General features: G+C 37.5%; 1 protein-coding gene across 1 annotated transcript in view; it reads left to right on the top strand.

The window, feature by feature from the left end:
• GPR149 (G protein-coupled receptor 149) overlaps nt 1–19,554 on the top strand; it is a 73,485-nt gene extending 53,931 nt beyond the window's left edge. Inside the window, exon 4 of the mRNA XM_067737459.1 lies at nt 16,243–19,554. Coding sequence (XP_067593560.1) covers nt 16,243–16,815 — 573 coding nt within the window. The 3' untranslated portion in view covers nt 16,816–19,554. The remainder of the gene's footprint in view (nt 1–16,242) is intronic.
• The last annotated feature ends 478 nt before the right edge of the window (nt 19,555–20,032 follow it).

Consider the following 20,032-nt stretch of genomic DNA (forward strand, 5'->3'; position numbering starts at 1 on the left):
GTCCACCTGCCGATGCAGGGGACGCGGGTTCGTGCCCCAGTCCGGGAAGATCCCACATGTCGCGGAGCGGCTGGGCCCGTGAGACATGGCCGCTGAACCTGCACGTCTGGAGCCTGTGCTCCACAACGGGAGAGGCCACAACAGTGAGAGGCCCGCGTACCGCAAAAAAAAAAAAAAAAAGCAAGAGATGGGCCAACAGTCAACTGCTTTCCAATCTTTCCTTGCTTTCTAAGATTTGCCAAGAATGGTTTCTTCTACTAAAACATGACCCCTGAGCTATATACACTAACCCAGATTTGACATGTCTGTGTGCCTCCCCCTTTGCTACTAAAAATATTGGGATATTCATTTTTGGCCATTTTGACCGAGCCTGGTTTGAGTCTGGAACACCCCTTTATTCCTGGATATTGTGACAGACTAGAGCCCTTGCCCTCAACCACTTGCCATTTGGGGGCTCTTGGAAAATGTTAAGACTTGTGTGAGCCACTTTAGATATGTGGTCTAGCTCTCAAGGAGTTCATAATTTTTTAAAAAACTGGTCAGAAAACTCTAAGCATGCAAAAGATATTTTCTGTAGCAGTTCTTTTCCCCACTTTTCTATTAGTCATAAAGACCAAAATTGCTTCCTACATTTTCCTTTCATTCGATACATATTTATTTAGGGCCTATTATGTGCTAGACACTGAGAATGTAGCAATGAATAGTCATCTACTTCTCTTTGCAGCATATTTTTGTTACCTAAAATCCCACGCATCATACTGGTGCAGAAAGGTTGACATGTAGATTCTTGAAAAAAGAGTCCTGAGGGAAGCAGGAAAGGTTCAGAATTCTGGAACCAAACTGTGTGCCTTCTCTTTAGGCTTTCAGTATACAAGAAGGAGGAAAGCAGGATAAATTGCATCTCTTGTTCTCATTATGTCTATTCCTAAAAAATATACGGTGACCATATTTCCTTCAACAACCAGCAAAAAAATCTGACTACTATAAACACATATGACAAGAATGGATTTTATAAGCTGGAACTGTCAGACAAAACCAGGTTATTTGATTAAAGTGTCTGACAATTAGTGATGAAGTTTCATGGACTTCCTTTAAAATTTCCCAAGGGCTTCTCAACATGGGTTTCATCAGCCACTGTCCCCATGTTGGGCCCTGAGAGAAAAGAGTATATATGTGCATCTTTGCATTGACTCCATTTGTGGAAGCTTGATTCTCCATCTCGTATTCCCTGCCTGTCCAGGGGTCAATGGACTTTTCAGTCTTTATCCTACCTGACATCTCAGTAGCATTTGACACTGTCTTTATCTTTCTTCTACTCTTTCCTTGGATTCCATTGCATTTTACTTTTCTGATTACTCTCCTATCTCTTTTGCTTACTCCTTCATGGACCCCTTTATGATCTCCCCTATCTCTGCCCATTCCTTAAATGTTTGTGTTCTTCAGGATCCTCTTCTCATTTCACACACTCTCCTGATTCAATTTCATCTCAAATATATATATAAATGTATATTTCAGATTGAATCTCTCCCGAACCCCAAGCCCCAATATCCAACCTCCTGTCGAGTTTCTCCATTTGGACACCCATCAGTCATCTCAATTCCAGCTTTCCAACACTGAACTCTTAATCTTCTCCTGACCCCTCTATCCCATGGCTCCAAACTTGCTTCTCCTCTGTGTTCACTTTCTCTGGGAATCACACTACCGCCCATCCAGTTGCCTATGCCAGATACTTGGTCAACCTCCTTGATTTCTCTTTCTCTGTCACAACTCACATCAAATCAGTCACCAATCCTATATCTTAAAAATATCTTGCTATTCTCATGACTCACCATAGCCATTGTTTCTCCCCTAATTTAAATCACCATTCTTTCTCTCTCAATCGCCTCTTTGCTGGTCCTCCTGTCTCTCAGTGTGAACCCTTCTAGTCTATTTTACAGACCACAGTCCAGAATAAATTTGCAAAAATGCAATTTTCATCATATCAACCCCTTGTTTAGAACACTTTGTGGTTCCTTTATCATTCAGGACAGAGTTGAAAGTTTTTAATGAGGCCTAAGTGATTGGTTCCTGTGGTTTCATCTCTCCTCTTAAACTCTTTGCTCCAGGTTTTCTAACTATTAATAATTTTACTTCTTGAATATGTCATGCTTTTTCTTTCCACCAGAACTTTGAACCCTCTAGTCAAGGATTCCCTCTCAGAGGATTCTTCAAAGATTACCTAGTACTGTATACTATTATGTGATCTCATGTCTCATGCTTCACCAGTGGTGTGTCTCTAAATAAGCCTGATATCCGTACTGTGATTTCTTACTACTGACCCTTAAGACAGGTATGTATACAGGTTATGTGGAAATTGAACATTACATCTTTCGGGGAGATATCTTTTTTTTTAAAGTATGCAAATCATCAAAAATCTCCTGGCGGTCCAGTGGTTAGGACTCTTCAGTTCCAGTGCAGGTTCGATCCTGGTCGGGGAACTAAGATCCTGCATGACACACAGTGCGGCCAAGGAAAAAAAAGTAAAATTAAAAAAATAATAATAAAGTATACAAATCATGAGTACAAAATAAGGTATGAAGATGACTATTTATTTAGAACAAGAGAAGAAATCATAACAAATGTATTGGTGCCCTGGAGATTCAGGTGTCTATTTTCTGAGATCTTGTTAGGCCATTTCCCAGGTACACTCACCTAGAAATGCTTTCTGGTTGTAACCTCGTTTCCCTCCCCACTCAGGACGCTACAGCTTCCAACAGTAATCAGTTTTCAGAGTAGCCCATGCTTGTGAGTGGCTCTGGAACTTTAAATTTATGATATATCTGTCTCCTCCTTAATAGTTTTTACGTGTCCCAGCCAATGCAAATGCCCATTTGCTTTTTTATTTGTCATTCTGACTAAAGCTTGGAAATCAGAGAACAGGGGCTTGTAGCAAGATATTTCTTAATGTCCTTTTCTGAAGTGTTCAGGAAATTATTTACTCTGTGTGACATCACAGCTCTATCTTCATTTTCTTGTATCTTCTAAGTTAGTGGGTCCCAACCCTGGCTATATGTAGGAATCATTTGGAGAGTTCTTTACAAATATAAATTTTTGGTTCCAGTTATAAACCTGCTGAGTTAGGCTCTCCCACAGTGAGGCCAAAAATCTGTATTCTTAACAGACTCTGCTGGTGATTCTTATGGAGTCAGTTCAGCACCAATTTAAAAATGACATTTGGAAACAACTGGTCTAAAGAACTGAAGAAGCCAGGTCAAAGGCCCCACTCATTGAAGAATAAATAGTCTCAATAGGTGGATTAAATTTTCTTCCAACACTTTTATAATACAGAGAATCATTGGTTCTAAGAACCTAGATGGTCTATTGCAGATTTCTAGGACTGCCACATTAGGATAGGACTGCCAACTTATTCTGAAACCTTAACTGATAGGGAAGAGAGAAGAAACACTATGCATTGGCCCAAATTTTTAAAAAAAGACTGGAGCATCACCAATTTTCACCCTGTGAAGTTAAAAGCATGCATTTGTGCATATGGTTGTCCTATCATCTACTACACAAATGATTTACAGGAATTAAAACGAAAATCCAGGAAAAGTTTAAGTATCTGAGTAATTCCATCAATTAAAAATGCACTATCAGGCATGTTACAAACTTGTAGATTAGGACAGAGACTTTAATCTATTCCTAATGTTGTTTTATATGTGTATAGTATTCTCTTCCCAGAAATAAAAAGACTAGTTAGATATGGCATTTTCACTTCCACAGGGCTCATTTCCTCTGAAGGCAAGTGGTTAATTTCTGAAGAGTGTTCATATGGGTGATGTATAACTGTATCATTAGCATTCTCCTTCTTTGAGATCAAATAATATCACTAAGACTTTTAGCTAATTTTTTCTAAAGAAACTTTGTAATGTTTTTTAAAAGAATTGCTTTAGTATTTGTTGTGTGGGATGGAAAGATTTTGGAGACCTTGACTTCTAAATCAGTCTGAGAAAACAATTTCCACATGTCATGTTCTTTTGCTTTGTATGTAGTGAGAAGAAAGAACGAAGCAGTCTTTTCATACTCCTTTGAGTTTAAGATTTGAAAATTTACTTTCTATTTCCTTCAAAAGAGAAACGAGTCACATTAGGTTTTATCTTAAGAATAATGACTATTGTTTTAATAAAAATAACACATGCTCACTATTTTAAAAATTCAAGCAATACAGAAAAGTACAAAGAAGAGAGAAATTAACCTAAAATTATACCACCCAGGAAGAACCATAGCTCTCTATGTGCATATATAGAGAGAGGGATGGATGGGTGATGGAAGGATGGATGGATGGATGGATGGTTGGATGGATGGATGGCTGGAAAATCATTTCATACCCCCAGTCCCTGGAATAGTGTCTGGCTTATAGTAGGTACTCAATAAAAATACAGTAAATGAATGAATTGGATCAAATAATTGATTAAAATAAATGATGTGTTTTTCTGGAACAATACTGCCCAAATTGGAATCTCATTTCTATCACTTAATATGTGTTTGACCTTGAAAAAGACACTTAACATCTCTGCAACTCAGTTAACTCATCTTTAAAATGGGGATAATAATACTACTCACCTTCATCAATGACATTCTTAAGTGAAATTGGAGTGTGTGTGTGTGTGTGTGTGTGTGTGCATGCATGCATGCACATGCATGTACAGTGGTGGAAGATACAATGCCTACTAGTAGATTTGGTGTTGACTGCCATGAAACATGTTAAAGTGCCAGCAGTTTTACCTATCATTGCTTTTGCACCAGCAGTGAACATGCCAACACAGTGAAAATGGCAAATAAAGCTTTCGTATCATTATGAAAATAGTTTTGACTATACAGACCCCCTCATTTTGAGAACCACTTTTCAAACCACTTCTTGCCAAAATAAAATTTATAGCCAGAGTTATCAGGATATTAAGTCATCTTCTTTCTGTACAACTGCTTTTGGAAGTGGGTGACTCCTTTGTTTCTTTTTGTAGCCACTACTGTACATGAGGCTGAGCCATTTATTTTGTTGTTGCTTGAACCCGTGGCTGTTATTTTTCTTCATGTTATTACTGGATGAAAGAGATTCTGTGATTGGACTACATTCCAACACCTTCATCCATAAGCATAGTTGGGTTTTTGAGTTAATTAAAAATAATCTCAAAAAAAAAAATCTCATTTTTTTACTCTTAAGGTTGGGGCTTCTCTTCCATTGAATAGGATTTTGGTCAGCTAAGGTTTAGTCAGGGGAGCAAAAGCACTATGTTATGGGATAAGAGACTTATTTAGAACTGTGGTAAATCTAGGGAAGAGAAGAGTCTGGAAGAGAAGTTGGAGGGCTAGATGTGGAGTTACCAGTTAGTCAATTTAAGAAGCCACATATGTCTAGACCCAAAGTAGGGACACGAAGGGGGAATCTGTGTAGAGGTCTATGAAAACCTGTTGCCTGCGAATAAACCACAACCTCTGTGGAGCCATAGCCAAGCACCTAAGGGTGGATCTGAGCCACTGCCGGTCAACACTGCCAGGAGTCAGTAAGCAAAGCTAGATGTGGGGCAGGAGAGTGAGATGACATGGTGGCACCTGCCACGTATCTCTTCTTCTGTCTCTGTACCTGCCTGTGAAAATAGTTCCAGGCAGTTATGACCACTACCTTGTTCCTACCTTCCAAATATTAAGCAAGCCCTGTCTTGGCCAATTCTAACCTGGAAGCATACAAGGAAGGGAATTCTGGAGAATGGAGTCTGATGGCATGTACTGTCTTTTTTTAAGGTATAAATATTAGATTTATCAAATGATTTTCTAGACAAGAAGTATAAAAAAAGTTTCCAGAGAATTTCGCCACTGTTTTGCAAAAAAAAAATTTTGCAAAAAGTTAGGAGGAAATCCCATTAATTTAAATAACTCATGCTATCCACATAGGCTGTATAGAGTTGAATGATTCTTTTTTCAAAAGGATTAAAATTCTTAAAACTATAGTCACATAGAAGTCATCCTTAATTTGCTATAACCTAAGGACTGTTTGGTCCATATTCTTCAGATATTATTGTAATTGTAAAAATTTACAGTAATGTATTATTTTTATCATCAGGAAAAAGTTAGCTATAAATTATTATACACACATATATAATACACACATACACAAACCCCATATATACTCATATATGCAGGGTTCTACATGGTCTTTTAACTATATCTAGTGTTCAATAAATATTTCCTATGATTGAAGATTTAAATTAGAACTATATAAGCATCATGAAACTCTTCTTACAGGTTTCTTTCTAAACAGTGGTTTATAATCTTCTTCACTTTCTTTCTTGCTATTTTATTTTCCCACCACAGACATTTTCATTGTACAGAATGCATGGTGGCTTAGGTTTAATATATTTTGAAAGCATAAAAAATGTTCCATCAGCAACAATGTCCTATTGGTAAAAAAGGGGAGGGGTCTTTGAAGGGGCTTGGATCCATAATTTTGGGAGCAAGTTTTTAAAGGAAATTTTTATATTTCAATTTCTTTCAGAAGAGCATCCCTGCTTAGATATTTTTCAAGGAACAAAGTGCTTTCTTTGAGGCTAACTTTGCCAAAACAGAGTCAAAGAATATTGAAATGGAAGAAATGAGAGATACTTTGCAGGTCATCTGCCTGACCCACTCTTTAGATAGATAATGAAATAAAAGTCTAGAGTGAATACACTACTTGTCTAGGGTCACACGGCTATTTATTTAGTGGCAGAACAAGTGTTGTAGTTCAGGGTCTCCTGAGTATCAGTCAAATGTTCTTTAAAACAAAACTTTATTGAGGAACATTTTACATATTATATAACTCTCTCATTTCAAGTGTACAATTCAATGATTTCTAGTAAATCTGTTTTAGAACATTTTCATCACACCAATTAGATCCCATGTGCCCATTTATTACTTCTTAAAATTATTTAAAAATTTTTATTTATTTGGCTGTGCCAGGTCTTAGTTGTGGCAGGCGGGATCTTTGTTGCCGTGTGTGGGATCTTTTAGTTGTGGCATGCAGGATCCAGTTCCCCAACCAGGGATCGAACCCTGGCCCCCTGCATTGGGAGTGCGGAGTCTTAACCACTGGGCCACCAGGGAAGTCCCTACCCATTTACTCTTAATCCATCACCATCACCTGTCCCAGGATACCCCTAAACTACTATCTCCATAGATTTGTGTTCTTTTGATTTTATCTTTTTCTTATATTATGCTGTCAGTAAAAACATTTTGTCTTCTGTACTTTTATAAATACCATCAACATGAATTTTAACACCTTTTCTGAAGTATAGTAATCTTACCAAAAACACTGTATTTATCCTTTGAAACTGTCTTACAAATGAAAATATACATTCATTCCTGAGCTAATTCAGGTTCATGAAGTATGAGAAAAAATATTTGTGCAACAATTTTTAGTAGGGTATCCCTAACTGGTACAACACCCAATTGAATGGGTGTTTATCATTTAGATGAGAAAAACTATTTCACTTCTTAGGATTCATTTATTCCTGATAAAATTGTATATTCCAAATAGAAACAATGCATGCTTTCTTTCAAGTTACAGTTTATTCTCTATTTTGTTATAAAACAGAAAGAATTAGTTTCTTCTGGAAATAAAGAAGAAATTTATTTATTCTTTATTTCCATTTATTTCACATGGAAATAAATTTGGATACATACCAGATCTAAACTGAAATGTCATTGTTAGAGTTACAAGAGATTTAGTTTCTATTAGATCAGAGAATAGAAAACCTATCCAATAATCCCAAGAGCTCCAATTTTACACACTTAAATTCAAAATTCCCACAGGGGACTTCCTGGTGGCGCAGTGGTTAAGAATCTGCCTGCCAATGTAGGGGACACGGGTTCAAGCCCTGGTCCAGGAAGATCCCACATGCCCCGCAGCAACTAAGCCCATGAGCCACAACTGCTGAGCCTGCGTGCCACAACTACTGAAGCCCACGTGCCTAGAGCCCATGCTCCGCAACAAGAGAAGCCACTGCAATGAGAAGCCAGCGCACCGCAACGAAGAGTAACCCCCGCTCACTGCAAAAGCCTGCACAATGAAGACCCAACACAGCCAAAAATAAATAAATTAAAAAAAAAATTCCTATAGGATTTCTTATAGCCTGTGCTGATTGTGCTCATGGGCTCAGATAAAGCCCAAAAGTATGAATTGAAAATATGAGAATACCAATTTCCATAAATAAAAAATAGAGCAATTTAAATGCAATGATATATTCATTTCAGAAGCTTATGTTTTGGTTGTAAGATCAACGTAAAATGAAGATTCATGCTGAAACTTGATCATTTTTCATCAGGATGGCTCATCATTTGAAATATGTGTCATTTGAATAAAATATTAGAATATATTAAAGGCATGTGAAAAGATATGAGTTTGTTTCCCATCCTATTCATCTATAAATGAGATTTGGAGGCGCTTTCTATTATTCTGTCAACTGATATTGAATTCTCTCTACTTTTCCAAACTGCTAACACTATAAAATAACAAAATCTATTCACCTGTGAAATCATGTAATTTTAGAACTGTAAGGAGCCTTACAGATTGTATGTCCTTTGTTACTTAATGTGTGGTCCATGGACAAGCAGCCTCAGCATCATCTGAGAAATTTTATTAAGTGCAGAATCTCAGACCACCACAGACCTACTGAATCAAAATCTGCATTTGCACAGAGCAAAAGTTTTTAATTTTGATGAAGTCTAATTTATTAATTTTCCTATTATGAATCATGCTTTTGGTACCAAGTCTAAGAACTCTTTGTCTAGCCTTAGGTCTCAAAGATTTTCACCTATGTTTTTATTAAAATTTTTATAGTTTTACATCTTACATTTAAGTCTGTGATCCATTTTGAGTCAATTTTTGAATAAAGTATGAAACTTAGTTCTAGGTTAATTTTTTTGCCTATGGATGTCAATTGCTCCTGCATCATTTGCTGAAAAGCCTATTGAATTGGTTTTGCACCTTTGTCAAAAAGCAGTTGGGTGTATTTGTGTGGGTCTACTACTTCCTGGTTCTCTATTCTATTCCATTGACCTATGTGTGTATCCCTCCACCAATAACACAGTCTTGGTTTTTGTAGCTATATTGAAGTTAGGTAGATTGATTACTCCCACTATATTCATTTTTTTTCAGAATAACTTCACACTTCTGTTCATTTGTCTTTTCATATTAATTTTAGAATAAACATGTCTGTATCTGTAAAAAAAATCTTGATGGAATTTTATTGGGAAGTGCATTAAATCTATATATCTATTTGGGGAAAACTGGCATTTTTACTATAATGAGTCTTTCAGTCCATGTACATGTTATGTCTCTCCTTTTATTTAGAACTTCTTTGATTTCTTTCATGAGTCATGTAGTTTCCAGCATGTAAGTTCTACATAGGTTTTGTTAGACTAACATGTATTTCACTTTTTTGAGGAATTGTAAATAGTACTGTAATTACCAATTTTCACATCCATACATTCATTTGCTATTATACAGAAATAGAAATGATTTTTATGTTTAACTTGCAGGCAACCTTGATTAGCTCATTTATTAGTTCTAGGAGTTTTTGTAGATTCCTTGGGGTTTTCTGCTTAAACCAATCTAAGTGATCTAAGTACTGACAGTTTTAGTTCTTCCTCTTCTTGACTTATTGCACTGGCTGGAACTTCCAGCACTATGTTGAGCAGAAGTGGTAGGAACTGACATCCTTGCCTTATCCCTGCTCTTAAGAGAAAGGAGTCTCTTACCATTAAGTGTAACATTAGCTGTAGGGTTTTTATAGATGCTCTTTATCAAGGAAAAGAACTTACTCTTGATCTTACTTTTCTTTTATCATGAATGGATGTTGAATTTTGTCAAATAGTTTTTCTGTATCAATTCATATAATCATGTGATTTTTCTTCTTTAGCCTATTAATATGGTGGGTCACATCAACCTATTCTGGAATATGGAAACTAGCCTTGCATCTGGAATAAACCCCACTTAATCATGAAGTTTAATTCTTTTTATTGACTGCTTAATGCCACTTGCTAATATTTGTTAAGAATGTTTGCATTTATATTAATGAGTTATAGCTCTCTGTAGTTTTCTTTTTTGGATTATCTCTGTTTAGTTTTAGTATCAGGGCAAAATTTTAAATCATTATAAAATGACTAGGAGATGAAGATTGTTAAAGTAGCATTAAATCATCAACATCCTCCTAAGCTCCTTTTCTCAACTACTAGTACTAGACACTAGCAATAGAATCTCAAAAGCATCGTGGTTTCCTGTCTCTTACCTCCCCAAAATAGCTAATAGTTATGGAGCACTTACTTTGTGTGAGGCACTCAACTAATCATTTTACATTCATTAACTCATTTATTCTTCATATTTTGCAAATGAAACAACTGAGGCTTGAGAGGTAAGGATTACAAAGACAGTGACTCAACCGAGTTCAAAGACAGGTATACATGACTCCATAGCCATATTTCACCAGGACCCTCCACAATCTCAAGAGTTTTGCCTATGCAATTCCCCTATAGTCCATCCCACATATGTGTTTCTACTATCAGTACTGAAGTTCAGATTCCCTTTTCTTTTGTACACAATGATTTTTAAAACTACCTAATTGGTCTCCCTACCACCACACTCATCTTTCCCAATCTGTATTTCACAGGCTACCCAATTATCATGTTAGACCAGAAGAGGCATAGCAGAAAGCATATGGAATCTGAGATGAGTATATATCACAAATCAAAACTTAACTTCCTGTGTAACCTAAGCAAGTTAATTAACCTCTTCACACCTCAATTTATCTATAAAATGAAAATAATTTTACCTTCCTTATGGAGTATTATATTAAATTAGATTTCACATGTAAAGTGCCAAGATGAAGCGCCTGTACATAGTAGACCTTCCATATATCTTAATTTCCTTCCTTTCAATAAACAAAAATAGGTGGTTCCTGCTTGCCTATGGGATACAATCAGAACTTGTTATCCTGGTGGACAGGGCTCTTGGCCCTGGGCCCAAACTCTGTTGTCAGTCTCATTTCCCTCTACTATGTCATTTCCCCAAAATTCCAATTGCCTTTGTTCTTACTGTTCCCTCATCCTGGATTACATTTTTCCTACTTTTCTGCCAACTGAAGTTATCTTTTAGGACCCTATTTAGAAACCATTTTCTTTTTTTCAGTTTGGAATATGGCATTTGACTTTATTCTTGACAACGTTCAGGTGGTTTTACAACAATCTTGTGGAAGCACATTAAAGTTACCTAAATATTACCAGGGAGCCTGGTGCTCTTCACTTGCTGTGCCATAAGTGCTTGTGAGATATTTGAAAGTGCATTATAGTAATGCTCTGAGTTTTCTCATTTTAAATGTCTTTTTCAGCCAAGTGTTTTGTACATATATTTTCAGTAAGTGCCAAATATGTCAGTATTGCATGTAAATAATTGTTGTGGGGTTTTTGTTTTGTTTTGTTTGTTTGGTTGGTTGGTTTTTTGGCTGCACCGAGTGGCTTGCAGGATCTTAGTTCCCCAACCAGGGATTGAGCCTGGGCCCACAGCAGTGAAAGCACCGAGTCCTAACCACTTGACCACCAAGGAATTCCTTTTTTTTTCTTCTTATAATTGTGTTAATTCTTTTACTGTAGCATAGATTCTATTTACAAAATGTTTGCTTATAAAGTTTTATGGATTTTTACAGTCAAGTATAGAAACGCTTTTCTTTTTCTTTTTCTTTTTTTTTTTTTGCAGTACGCGGGCCTATCACTGTTGTGGCCTCTCCCGTTGCGGAGCACAGGCTCTGTACGTGCAGGCTCAGCGGCCATGGCTCACGGGCCCAGCCGCTCCGCGGCATGTGGGATCCTCCTGGACCGGGGCATGAACCCGTGTCCCCCGCATCGGCAGGCGGACTCCCAACCACTGCGCCACCAGGGAAGCCCTAGAAACCCTTTTCTTAAAGATCTTCTCTAAAGACTCCCTTCACTTCCTAAAGTGAATAAATCCCCCTTCTCCCTTGTTCCCACATGACACCGCAGGTTCCAGCTGGATTAGGAGAGTGAGGTGTTATTCATGTTTTATTCCCTAACACTACGCCTTGAAGTAGCAAAACGGCTAAAAACAGAGGGCTTAAGACAGATAATCCTGGATTTGGATTTGACTGCCATTTACTAACTGGAGTTACCTCCCTGTGACTCAATTATGTACTCTATAAAATTGGGGTGACGAGTGTCTCTATTTAATAAGGTTGATGTGAAAATTAAATAAGAAAATGTATATAAAGTACTTTAGTAAGAAGTCTGATATATGGGCTGTGTTCAGCAGATCAGTAAATATTTGTTATGATGAATATCAATCCTAAATCTGTCACTCAGTTGTGAGACTTTTCATCACTAACAAGGCAAATCTTAATTTATAGCTCAAAGGTCTGTGAGAATTAAATGGGAAATGTGTTAAAATACCTAACATTTTCCATGCCACATAATAGGACCTTTATAGAGGCCCTTATTTTCTTATTCTTACTCTTTTCTTTAAGCAATTCATGTGTGTGCTTCTTTTTGGTTTACTAAAGATTTAAATGAAGTAGACAGGATGACACAAGGAATATTTGGGGACTTGAATATATGAAAATATAGTAATCACACAGTTTTAAATAAAATTCCAAAAGTAAATTATTAAAAGTCTAGTTTAGGGTTTCCCTGGTGGCGCAGTGGTTGAGAGTCCGCCTGCCGATGCAGGGGACACAGGTTCGTGCCCCAGTCCGGGAAGATCCCACATGCCGCGGAGCGGCTAGGCCTGTGAGCCATGGCCGCTGAGCCTGCACGTCCGGAGCCTGTGCTCCGCAGCGGGAGAGGCCACAACAGTGAGAGGCCCGCGTAACGCAAAAAAAAAAAGTCTAGTTTATTGTTTTTCTTACAAAGTTCTTACTCTCCCTGCTATTTTTTTGTGTCCCTATCTCTTCTCCTCCAAGCTCTCTTAGATGGTCTGCTTGACTTAATTCCTCAATGTCTGTACTTTTTGATGCCTGAAAGTCACCTAAATCACATAAAGATCATCTATATGATTTTAATTTAGATTAAAATTGTCAGTCACTTGGATTATTCATGAGTTAGTGATAGAATTCTAGCTTCCTGGACAGAAAACCCATGATCCACCATCCCTGGCTAAAGCAGATTTCTTTCAAAGTAACAACATAGTGCAGTGGGAAGAGCATTTAACTGGGAGTTAAGACACCTGAGTCCTGGTGCCAGTCCTCCTGCTATTACCTGTGTGACCCTGGGCAGGTAGTTTCACCTCTCTGGCTGTCAGTTCTCCCTTTATAAAATGGTCTCTGGTGAGTCCTATGATCCTACATGCTGTAATACATCTTCCATAAATTGAATGATTCAGATAATCAACAGAAACTTCAACTGTTAGGAGAGATATTTTGGAGCAACTCCTTTATATTATAATTTCACCCTGATTTCACTTAGAGGCTTATAGTGAAGAAACAAAAAGTTCATTATGCTCAAGGTCAGTTAGTCTGAATCAATTATCACAGCAGATTATTTGTGCTAATGTGTTTCCATGGCATGATCTCTCCTCCTGAAGCATTTCTGAGGTTTTGAAAACTGCTTTTCATTTTCAAATAAAAATGCTCCCAGCCACCTACACTCAGGAATACAGCAATAATGGATTGGCACTATTCCTGACAGCATATGCTAATTCATAGGCTTTTAAATGGAAAGAAAGCAGAGACTACGAAATGAGTAGTTTTATGTTCTCTGAATCTACCACTTTTTATCATGCAATAAACTTTCACATACAATTCAGTCCCTCAATATTCTATTTTATTTTCAAAAAAGAATATGTTCCGGGCTTCCCTGGTGGCGCAGTGGTTGAGAGTCGGCCTGCCGATGCAGGGGACACGGGTTTGTGCCCTGGTCCGGGAAGATCCCACATGCCGCGGAGCGGCTGGGCCCGTGAGCCATGGCCGCTGAGCCTGCGCGTCCAGAGCCTGTGCTCCGCAACGGGAGAGGCCACAACAGTGAGAGGCCCGCGTACCGCAAAAAAAAAAAAAAAAAAGAATATGTTCCAATATGACCTTCTGATGCACTTGTGACTATCATCAGGTATTATATAGGGCTGTTAAAATAAAAATAGATAAATTTTAAACAATAATACAGGTATCCCCTGCTTTTCGAAAATTCACTTTTATTCCACTTCGCTTTTATGAAAGACCTACATTAGAACCAGTTTTCACTAACTGAAAGAAATCCAAAGAGGATTTTTGCTTTAAATAAGAAAGGCAAAAAGTGAAAATAACATTCAGTTTTTGTTTTGCAACAAGCCTTTATAGAAGCAGCGCACACCCAGAGCTTGGAGAATCGCAGCACTCAGCTCCTTCTCTGGAAAATATACTCAGCATCTCGGCATCAAGCCGCCATAGCTTTGAACTGTGTCTATGAGCATCTGTGCTTTATCTCAATTAATTTTGTGCATCTATTGGCAAGATGTGTCCTAAGGTAATTGCTTCTTCACTTTACGCCATTTCAGCTTATGTAAATTTTCACCAGAACAGTCTACTTTCAGATAGCAAGGGAAACCTGTATTTTTAAAAATTGATCTTACGGGCTTCCCTGGTGGTGCAGTGGTTGGGAGTCCGGCTGCCGATGCAGGGGACGCGGGTTTGTGCCCCGGTCCGGGAGGATCCCACATGCCGCGGAATGGCTGGGCCCGTGAGCCATGGCCGCTGAGCCTGCGCGTCCGGAGCCTGTGCTCCGCAACAGGTGAGGCCGCAATGGTGAGAGGCCCGTGTACCACAAAAAAAAAAAAAAAAAAAAAATTCCCTAAGTAGATGAGAATACAAACTGTTCTTTAATGTGGGACCCTGGTCCTAGGCTTTCTCTAGCTACTCTTAGGTCCAGATACAAAATGCCCATGGAAAATAGGGTGACCAACTGTCCTGGTTTCCCTGGGACTGAGAGGCTTCCTGGGATGCAGGAATTTCAGTGCTGGGACGGTCACAGGCAAACTGGGAAGGGTGATCATCCTAAATTGGCAAAACATTAAGAGCCCTCACGCCCATTCCCCTGGTGGAAAGACACATTTAAGCCAATCCAGTGAGTGATTCCAGGCTTTACAGATGGTGGGCACACGTATAAGAAGTGTCTGTTAACCACCCCTCCCCTCACCTTCTGTTTCTGGGCTACAGCATTTCTTTAGTTACAGCAATGCATCTTGAATCTCACCACGCAACAGAATCACCTAGAGGGCTTGTTAAAATACAGGCTGCTGAACTCCACCCCTAGCGTTTCTAATTCGGTAGGCCTGGGGTAGGACTCAAAAATCGCATTTCTCATACGTTACCAGGTGATGCAGATAATGCTGGTCTGGGGATCTAGCTTTTAGTACCACTGCTCTAAGGTTGGCATATTACTGTCTTCTTCTGAAACTAACATGTAATCCAAAAGAATCAACTGAAAGTATGAAGGCATGAATCAACAATATAAAGTACAGACTATCATAAGAATTAGTCTTCATTTCTTAAGCAGTCCTCAGTGGTGAGTACAATTTAAAAACAAAATTTTAATACTTCTAAATATAATGTAAAAGTTTTGCAGGGATGTGAGGGCATTCCCTATCACTGGGTTTACTTTAATGACTGTGATTTCTCTGTGGAAAAGTAAGCACACTGTACCACACAGTTCTGGTGACATTTGGTTCCTCTTCTGTGTGCTCAAACCTACAGTCGAAATATTCTTTGTATTTAATTTGAACCATAGTTTCACAGGTGTCACTCTCTCTGGCATACTAAACAGGAAAAAAAAAGTGCATTTTGATAACACATTCTGCATTTCTTTCAACCTATATGAAAGCTTTTTAATGTAACTGAACATGTTACAAAAATATAAAAACAATTCCAGAGTGTGAATATGCATTCGATTTTATGCCCATATTCTGCCCATCTCCTGCTGGCTACAGTACACAAATTTTACCTTAAACTGTGGAAATATGTCCCTTTATCATCAAAGATAGGTTTCTGACTGCCCTCATTTAGATGTAGTATTTGACCTAGGAGAAACTAAGCTACAGAGCTTTGATGACAGAATTTCAATCCCATATCTGTAAAAGGTTTCTATGGAATTGGGTTTGAAATAAAGAAACTTTACCATTTTGATGAATAAAATGAATTACTAAATGGTCCAATCTCAGACACCAGGTTTCAATAATAACCATTTTGTTTTTGTCCCCAGCGTTCCGGTGGTGCCCTGGCCATTCCCCTATGTGCATTCCAGGGGACCGTGTCTCTCCAAGCCCCAACCGGGAAAACCCTATCTCTTTCTACCTATGAGGTGAGCACAGAAGGACAAAAAATTACCCCAGCCTCTAAGAAAATAGAAGTCTATCGATCCAAAAGTGTTGGCCATGAACCAAACTCAGAAGATTCTCCCTCCACATTTGCGGACACCAGCGTGAAAATACACTTGGAGGTTCTTGAAATTTGTGATAATGAAGAGGCCTTGGACACGGTGTCAATTATTAGCAACATCAGCCAGTCCTCCACACAGATCAGATCTCCTTCCCTACGCTACTCACGGAAAGAAAACAGATTTGTTTCATGTGATTTAGGGGAAACAGCCTCATATTCTCTCTTTTTACCCACAAGTAATCCTGATGGTGATATCAACATCTCCATTCCAGACACTGTTGAAGCACACAGGCAGAACAGTAAAAGGCAGAGCCAAGAGAGGGACGGCTACCAGGAGGAAATCCAGTTGTTAAATAAAGCTTATAGGAGAAGAGAAGAAGAAAGCAAGGATAACTAGTGATCATTTGGCCTAATAAAGGCAAGAATGGCTCTGCAACTTCAAACTACTAAACTAACACCTTTGTTCTGAGGCTATTTGATTTCCCTTTTTTTTTTTTTTTTTTTTTCCTTTGTGGTACGCGGGCCTTTCAGTGTTGTGGCCTCTCCTGTTGCGGAGCACAGGCTCCGGATGCGCAGGCCCAGCGGCCATGGCTCACGGGCGCAGCCGCTCCGCGGCATGTGGGATCTTCCCGGACCGGGGCACGAACCCGTGTCCCCCGCATCGGCAGGCGGACTCTCAACCACTGCGCCACCAGGGAAGCCCTGATTTTCTGTTTTATTTGTTGGTTTACATAAGCTTTACAGACTTAATAGTTAATTATTTTTAGTGCAAACAGCTGGAACTAGTGCAAACACTTGAGTGCTTTTTAAGTGTTACTTATAGATCGCGCACACTGTGGCAATTATAAGATTCTGTTTCTTATCTGATTTCTAAAAACCTTCTCTAAATCAAACCTTGGTCTTGTTTACTAATGTTTTCGCCTATGTTTGTCAACCTCAGAGTAAACAGAAAATTGTATAAGCTCAATGAATATACTGTTCTCATGCATGTGTTTCTACACGTAAAGTTGGCCTTTACAGCAAGGGGAAAAATATTTGGGGAATGGAAGAAATGTAGCAAAACTCTGAGTTGAAGAGGCTTCCTAAATGTGGCTAGCAAAGCAAGCTTATTATTACAGTTACTGCTTTAGCTTTACACTGATGTCTAGGAAATATACTCCTGTATAAAACGGCAAATTAGCTTCCAACTTTGAAACGTGCATGTCCCTAGTCTGTAAATAGTTGTTCCCTTCATTTCTATAAAATACAAATTGTTTACTGAATTTTTTTTCTTTCTCTCTTAAATATGAGAGTTTTCCTTTCACCTTTTCAGTATGTTGACTGCTCTTCAAACAGATATGTTGTATGTTAGACGTAGCTCTTAAACATATTGGAAAAGTTTGTAGATGTATACTTATCATTTCTAGAATTCTTTTGTTTATTTGAACAGAAACTAGGGAAAAACACCATAAGATTAAGTTCTGTGAGGTGCACCCAAGTAGACTAAAAAACTTCTGGGCAGAGCAGAGGGAAAATCCTCTAAGTCCAAACAAAAGTATCTGTTTCTAAAGTGGCAGATATGGCAGACCTTCTTCGCCACTCTTGAAGCACGGAAAATTTTAGTTCACATATTATTCTAAGTTTAGGTGCTTTTTCATTTCCTTCCCAAAGATATGTGTATCTCAAGCAAAGAAACAATTCAATATACTTTATTAAGTGATTGTGAGGTACACATATCAAGATTAATTTTAAATATGTTACATTGCAAAAATGCAGATATCACCTTGTCAGAATATTAGTGACGTATATTTCAAAAAAAAAATTAGAAAGTGATTTTTCCTCAAATTGCTTTATTCTGATCTTTCTGTAAACATATATTAAATGTATTACCTAAATGTTTATTTCCAAAGTTATTGAGTTGACATTTTACGTTTTAAACTTTGTACACTCTCAACTCACATATCTTAGTTATTATTTACAAACTGAGTGAATTATTTTTTAAACGATTTATTCTGGTTTCTATTTCATTATATTGAATCAGAATTCTAAATTACTTGACATGGGCTTTCAGACTGTTTTATCTTCAGATGATTATTTTGCTACCAAGAAGTTATTTTCAAAATAATTATCTCAGTGGACTTTCCCTATCTTTCACCTAACTTCTCAATATATCATTATCTAAACTTGGGAAGCAAAGGTAATGCCACTAGTCATGTTTGTAAAGAAAGCCTCAAATAATGCATAACATATAAATTCAAATTCAGATGTATTCTCATTACAAATACATTTAACTTAAGATAATACTTTTTATCTCCAAACTTGAGGGTTAATTTAACATAACGACAAATGGCCAGATCAATCTGATGTTATAAATCAGCAGCATTAAATGTCTGTTATAAAAGCCAAAGTTGAATTGAATATTCTAATAATGCTTTGTAAAAGACAGGTTTTGATATATTAAATTTAGATGTATAATTTTATAAAAGAGAAAAGTGATTTTGCTGCTTAAAGTATAATTTCTGGCAGCAAGAAAATTAGAAACAGAATCATAATAAAACTGAACAAAATAATAAAGAGAAATCCTTTATAACTGCACAGCACTTTGAGTGGAGAGGAGATGATGAAAAACAAGATTTAAAGAATACAAGAATTGGATTGGAAGACAGTAATACCCATTTTCTCTCCTGTGTTCCATTTTATTTTCACTGGACTTGGGCCTATTCTGGGGGAATTGAAAAACAAACAAACAAAAAACCTAGGATATTGTATCCCCATTTAACTGTCCTTGGTTGTTGAATTAACTGTATAATGGATACACTTAAAAGTTCAGACGTATTCATACAATACCAGGATTATTTACCACAAAGCCACAGACTTTGGCATCACATTACTAACCTGTAACAGTTCAAACTTCAAGGCAACAGTAGTGAATCTACAAGAAAACTCTACAGGGGGCTATGCCTAAGCATGAACAGCTTCTACCAATCCCTGTTAAGAGAGGGGATGGTTCAGCTACACCGGTATAAAGTCTACTTTCTCTTTAATGTGATTACAATTGTAAAAATGCATTCTGGTATAGGACATACCCTTATAGATATTTTGTGCTATATTTAAATATCTTACCTTTGCATTGTTATATTGTTCTTATTATTAATAAATGCTCTATTTCATATAGTTTATCTCTTTTCTCTACAAATTGATGTATCTGAAAACAAAAACTATTTACCTAATAAAAATATCACCATCTGGTGGTGACTTTTATAAACTGAAAACACATAATCCCTAAGATTTCCCCAAATATAAACACATATTACATAATCCCAAAGACTTCCAAGAATTATGACTGAGGCAACCATTTTGAAGACAGCGAATATCACAGTATTACTTGGAATATAATTTAAAAAAAGGCTTGGTTATGCATTACTTGGAAGCTTTTTCTCAACATAGTTCTGTAGTATTGGATTTCATAAATAGATTTTCTCTTAATTTCTTATACTATTCAGCTACTCTCATTCATGTACTCATCATAATATTTAATGAATGCCTATTTCATGCTAAAACTAGCTCTAGGTACACAGGATTATAACTGTAAACAAAACCAAAACAAACATATATACTGTGAACGGACTGTTAGC

This window comes from Pseudorca crassidens, chromosome 5 (genome assembly GCF_039906515.1).
Source record: "Pseudorca crassidens isolate mPseCra1 chromosome 5, mPseCra1.hap1, whole genome shotgun sequence".
Taxonomy (NCBI): Eukaryota; Metazoa; Chordata; class Mammalia; order Artiodactyla; family Delphinidae; genus Pseudorca; species Pseudorca crassidens.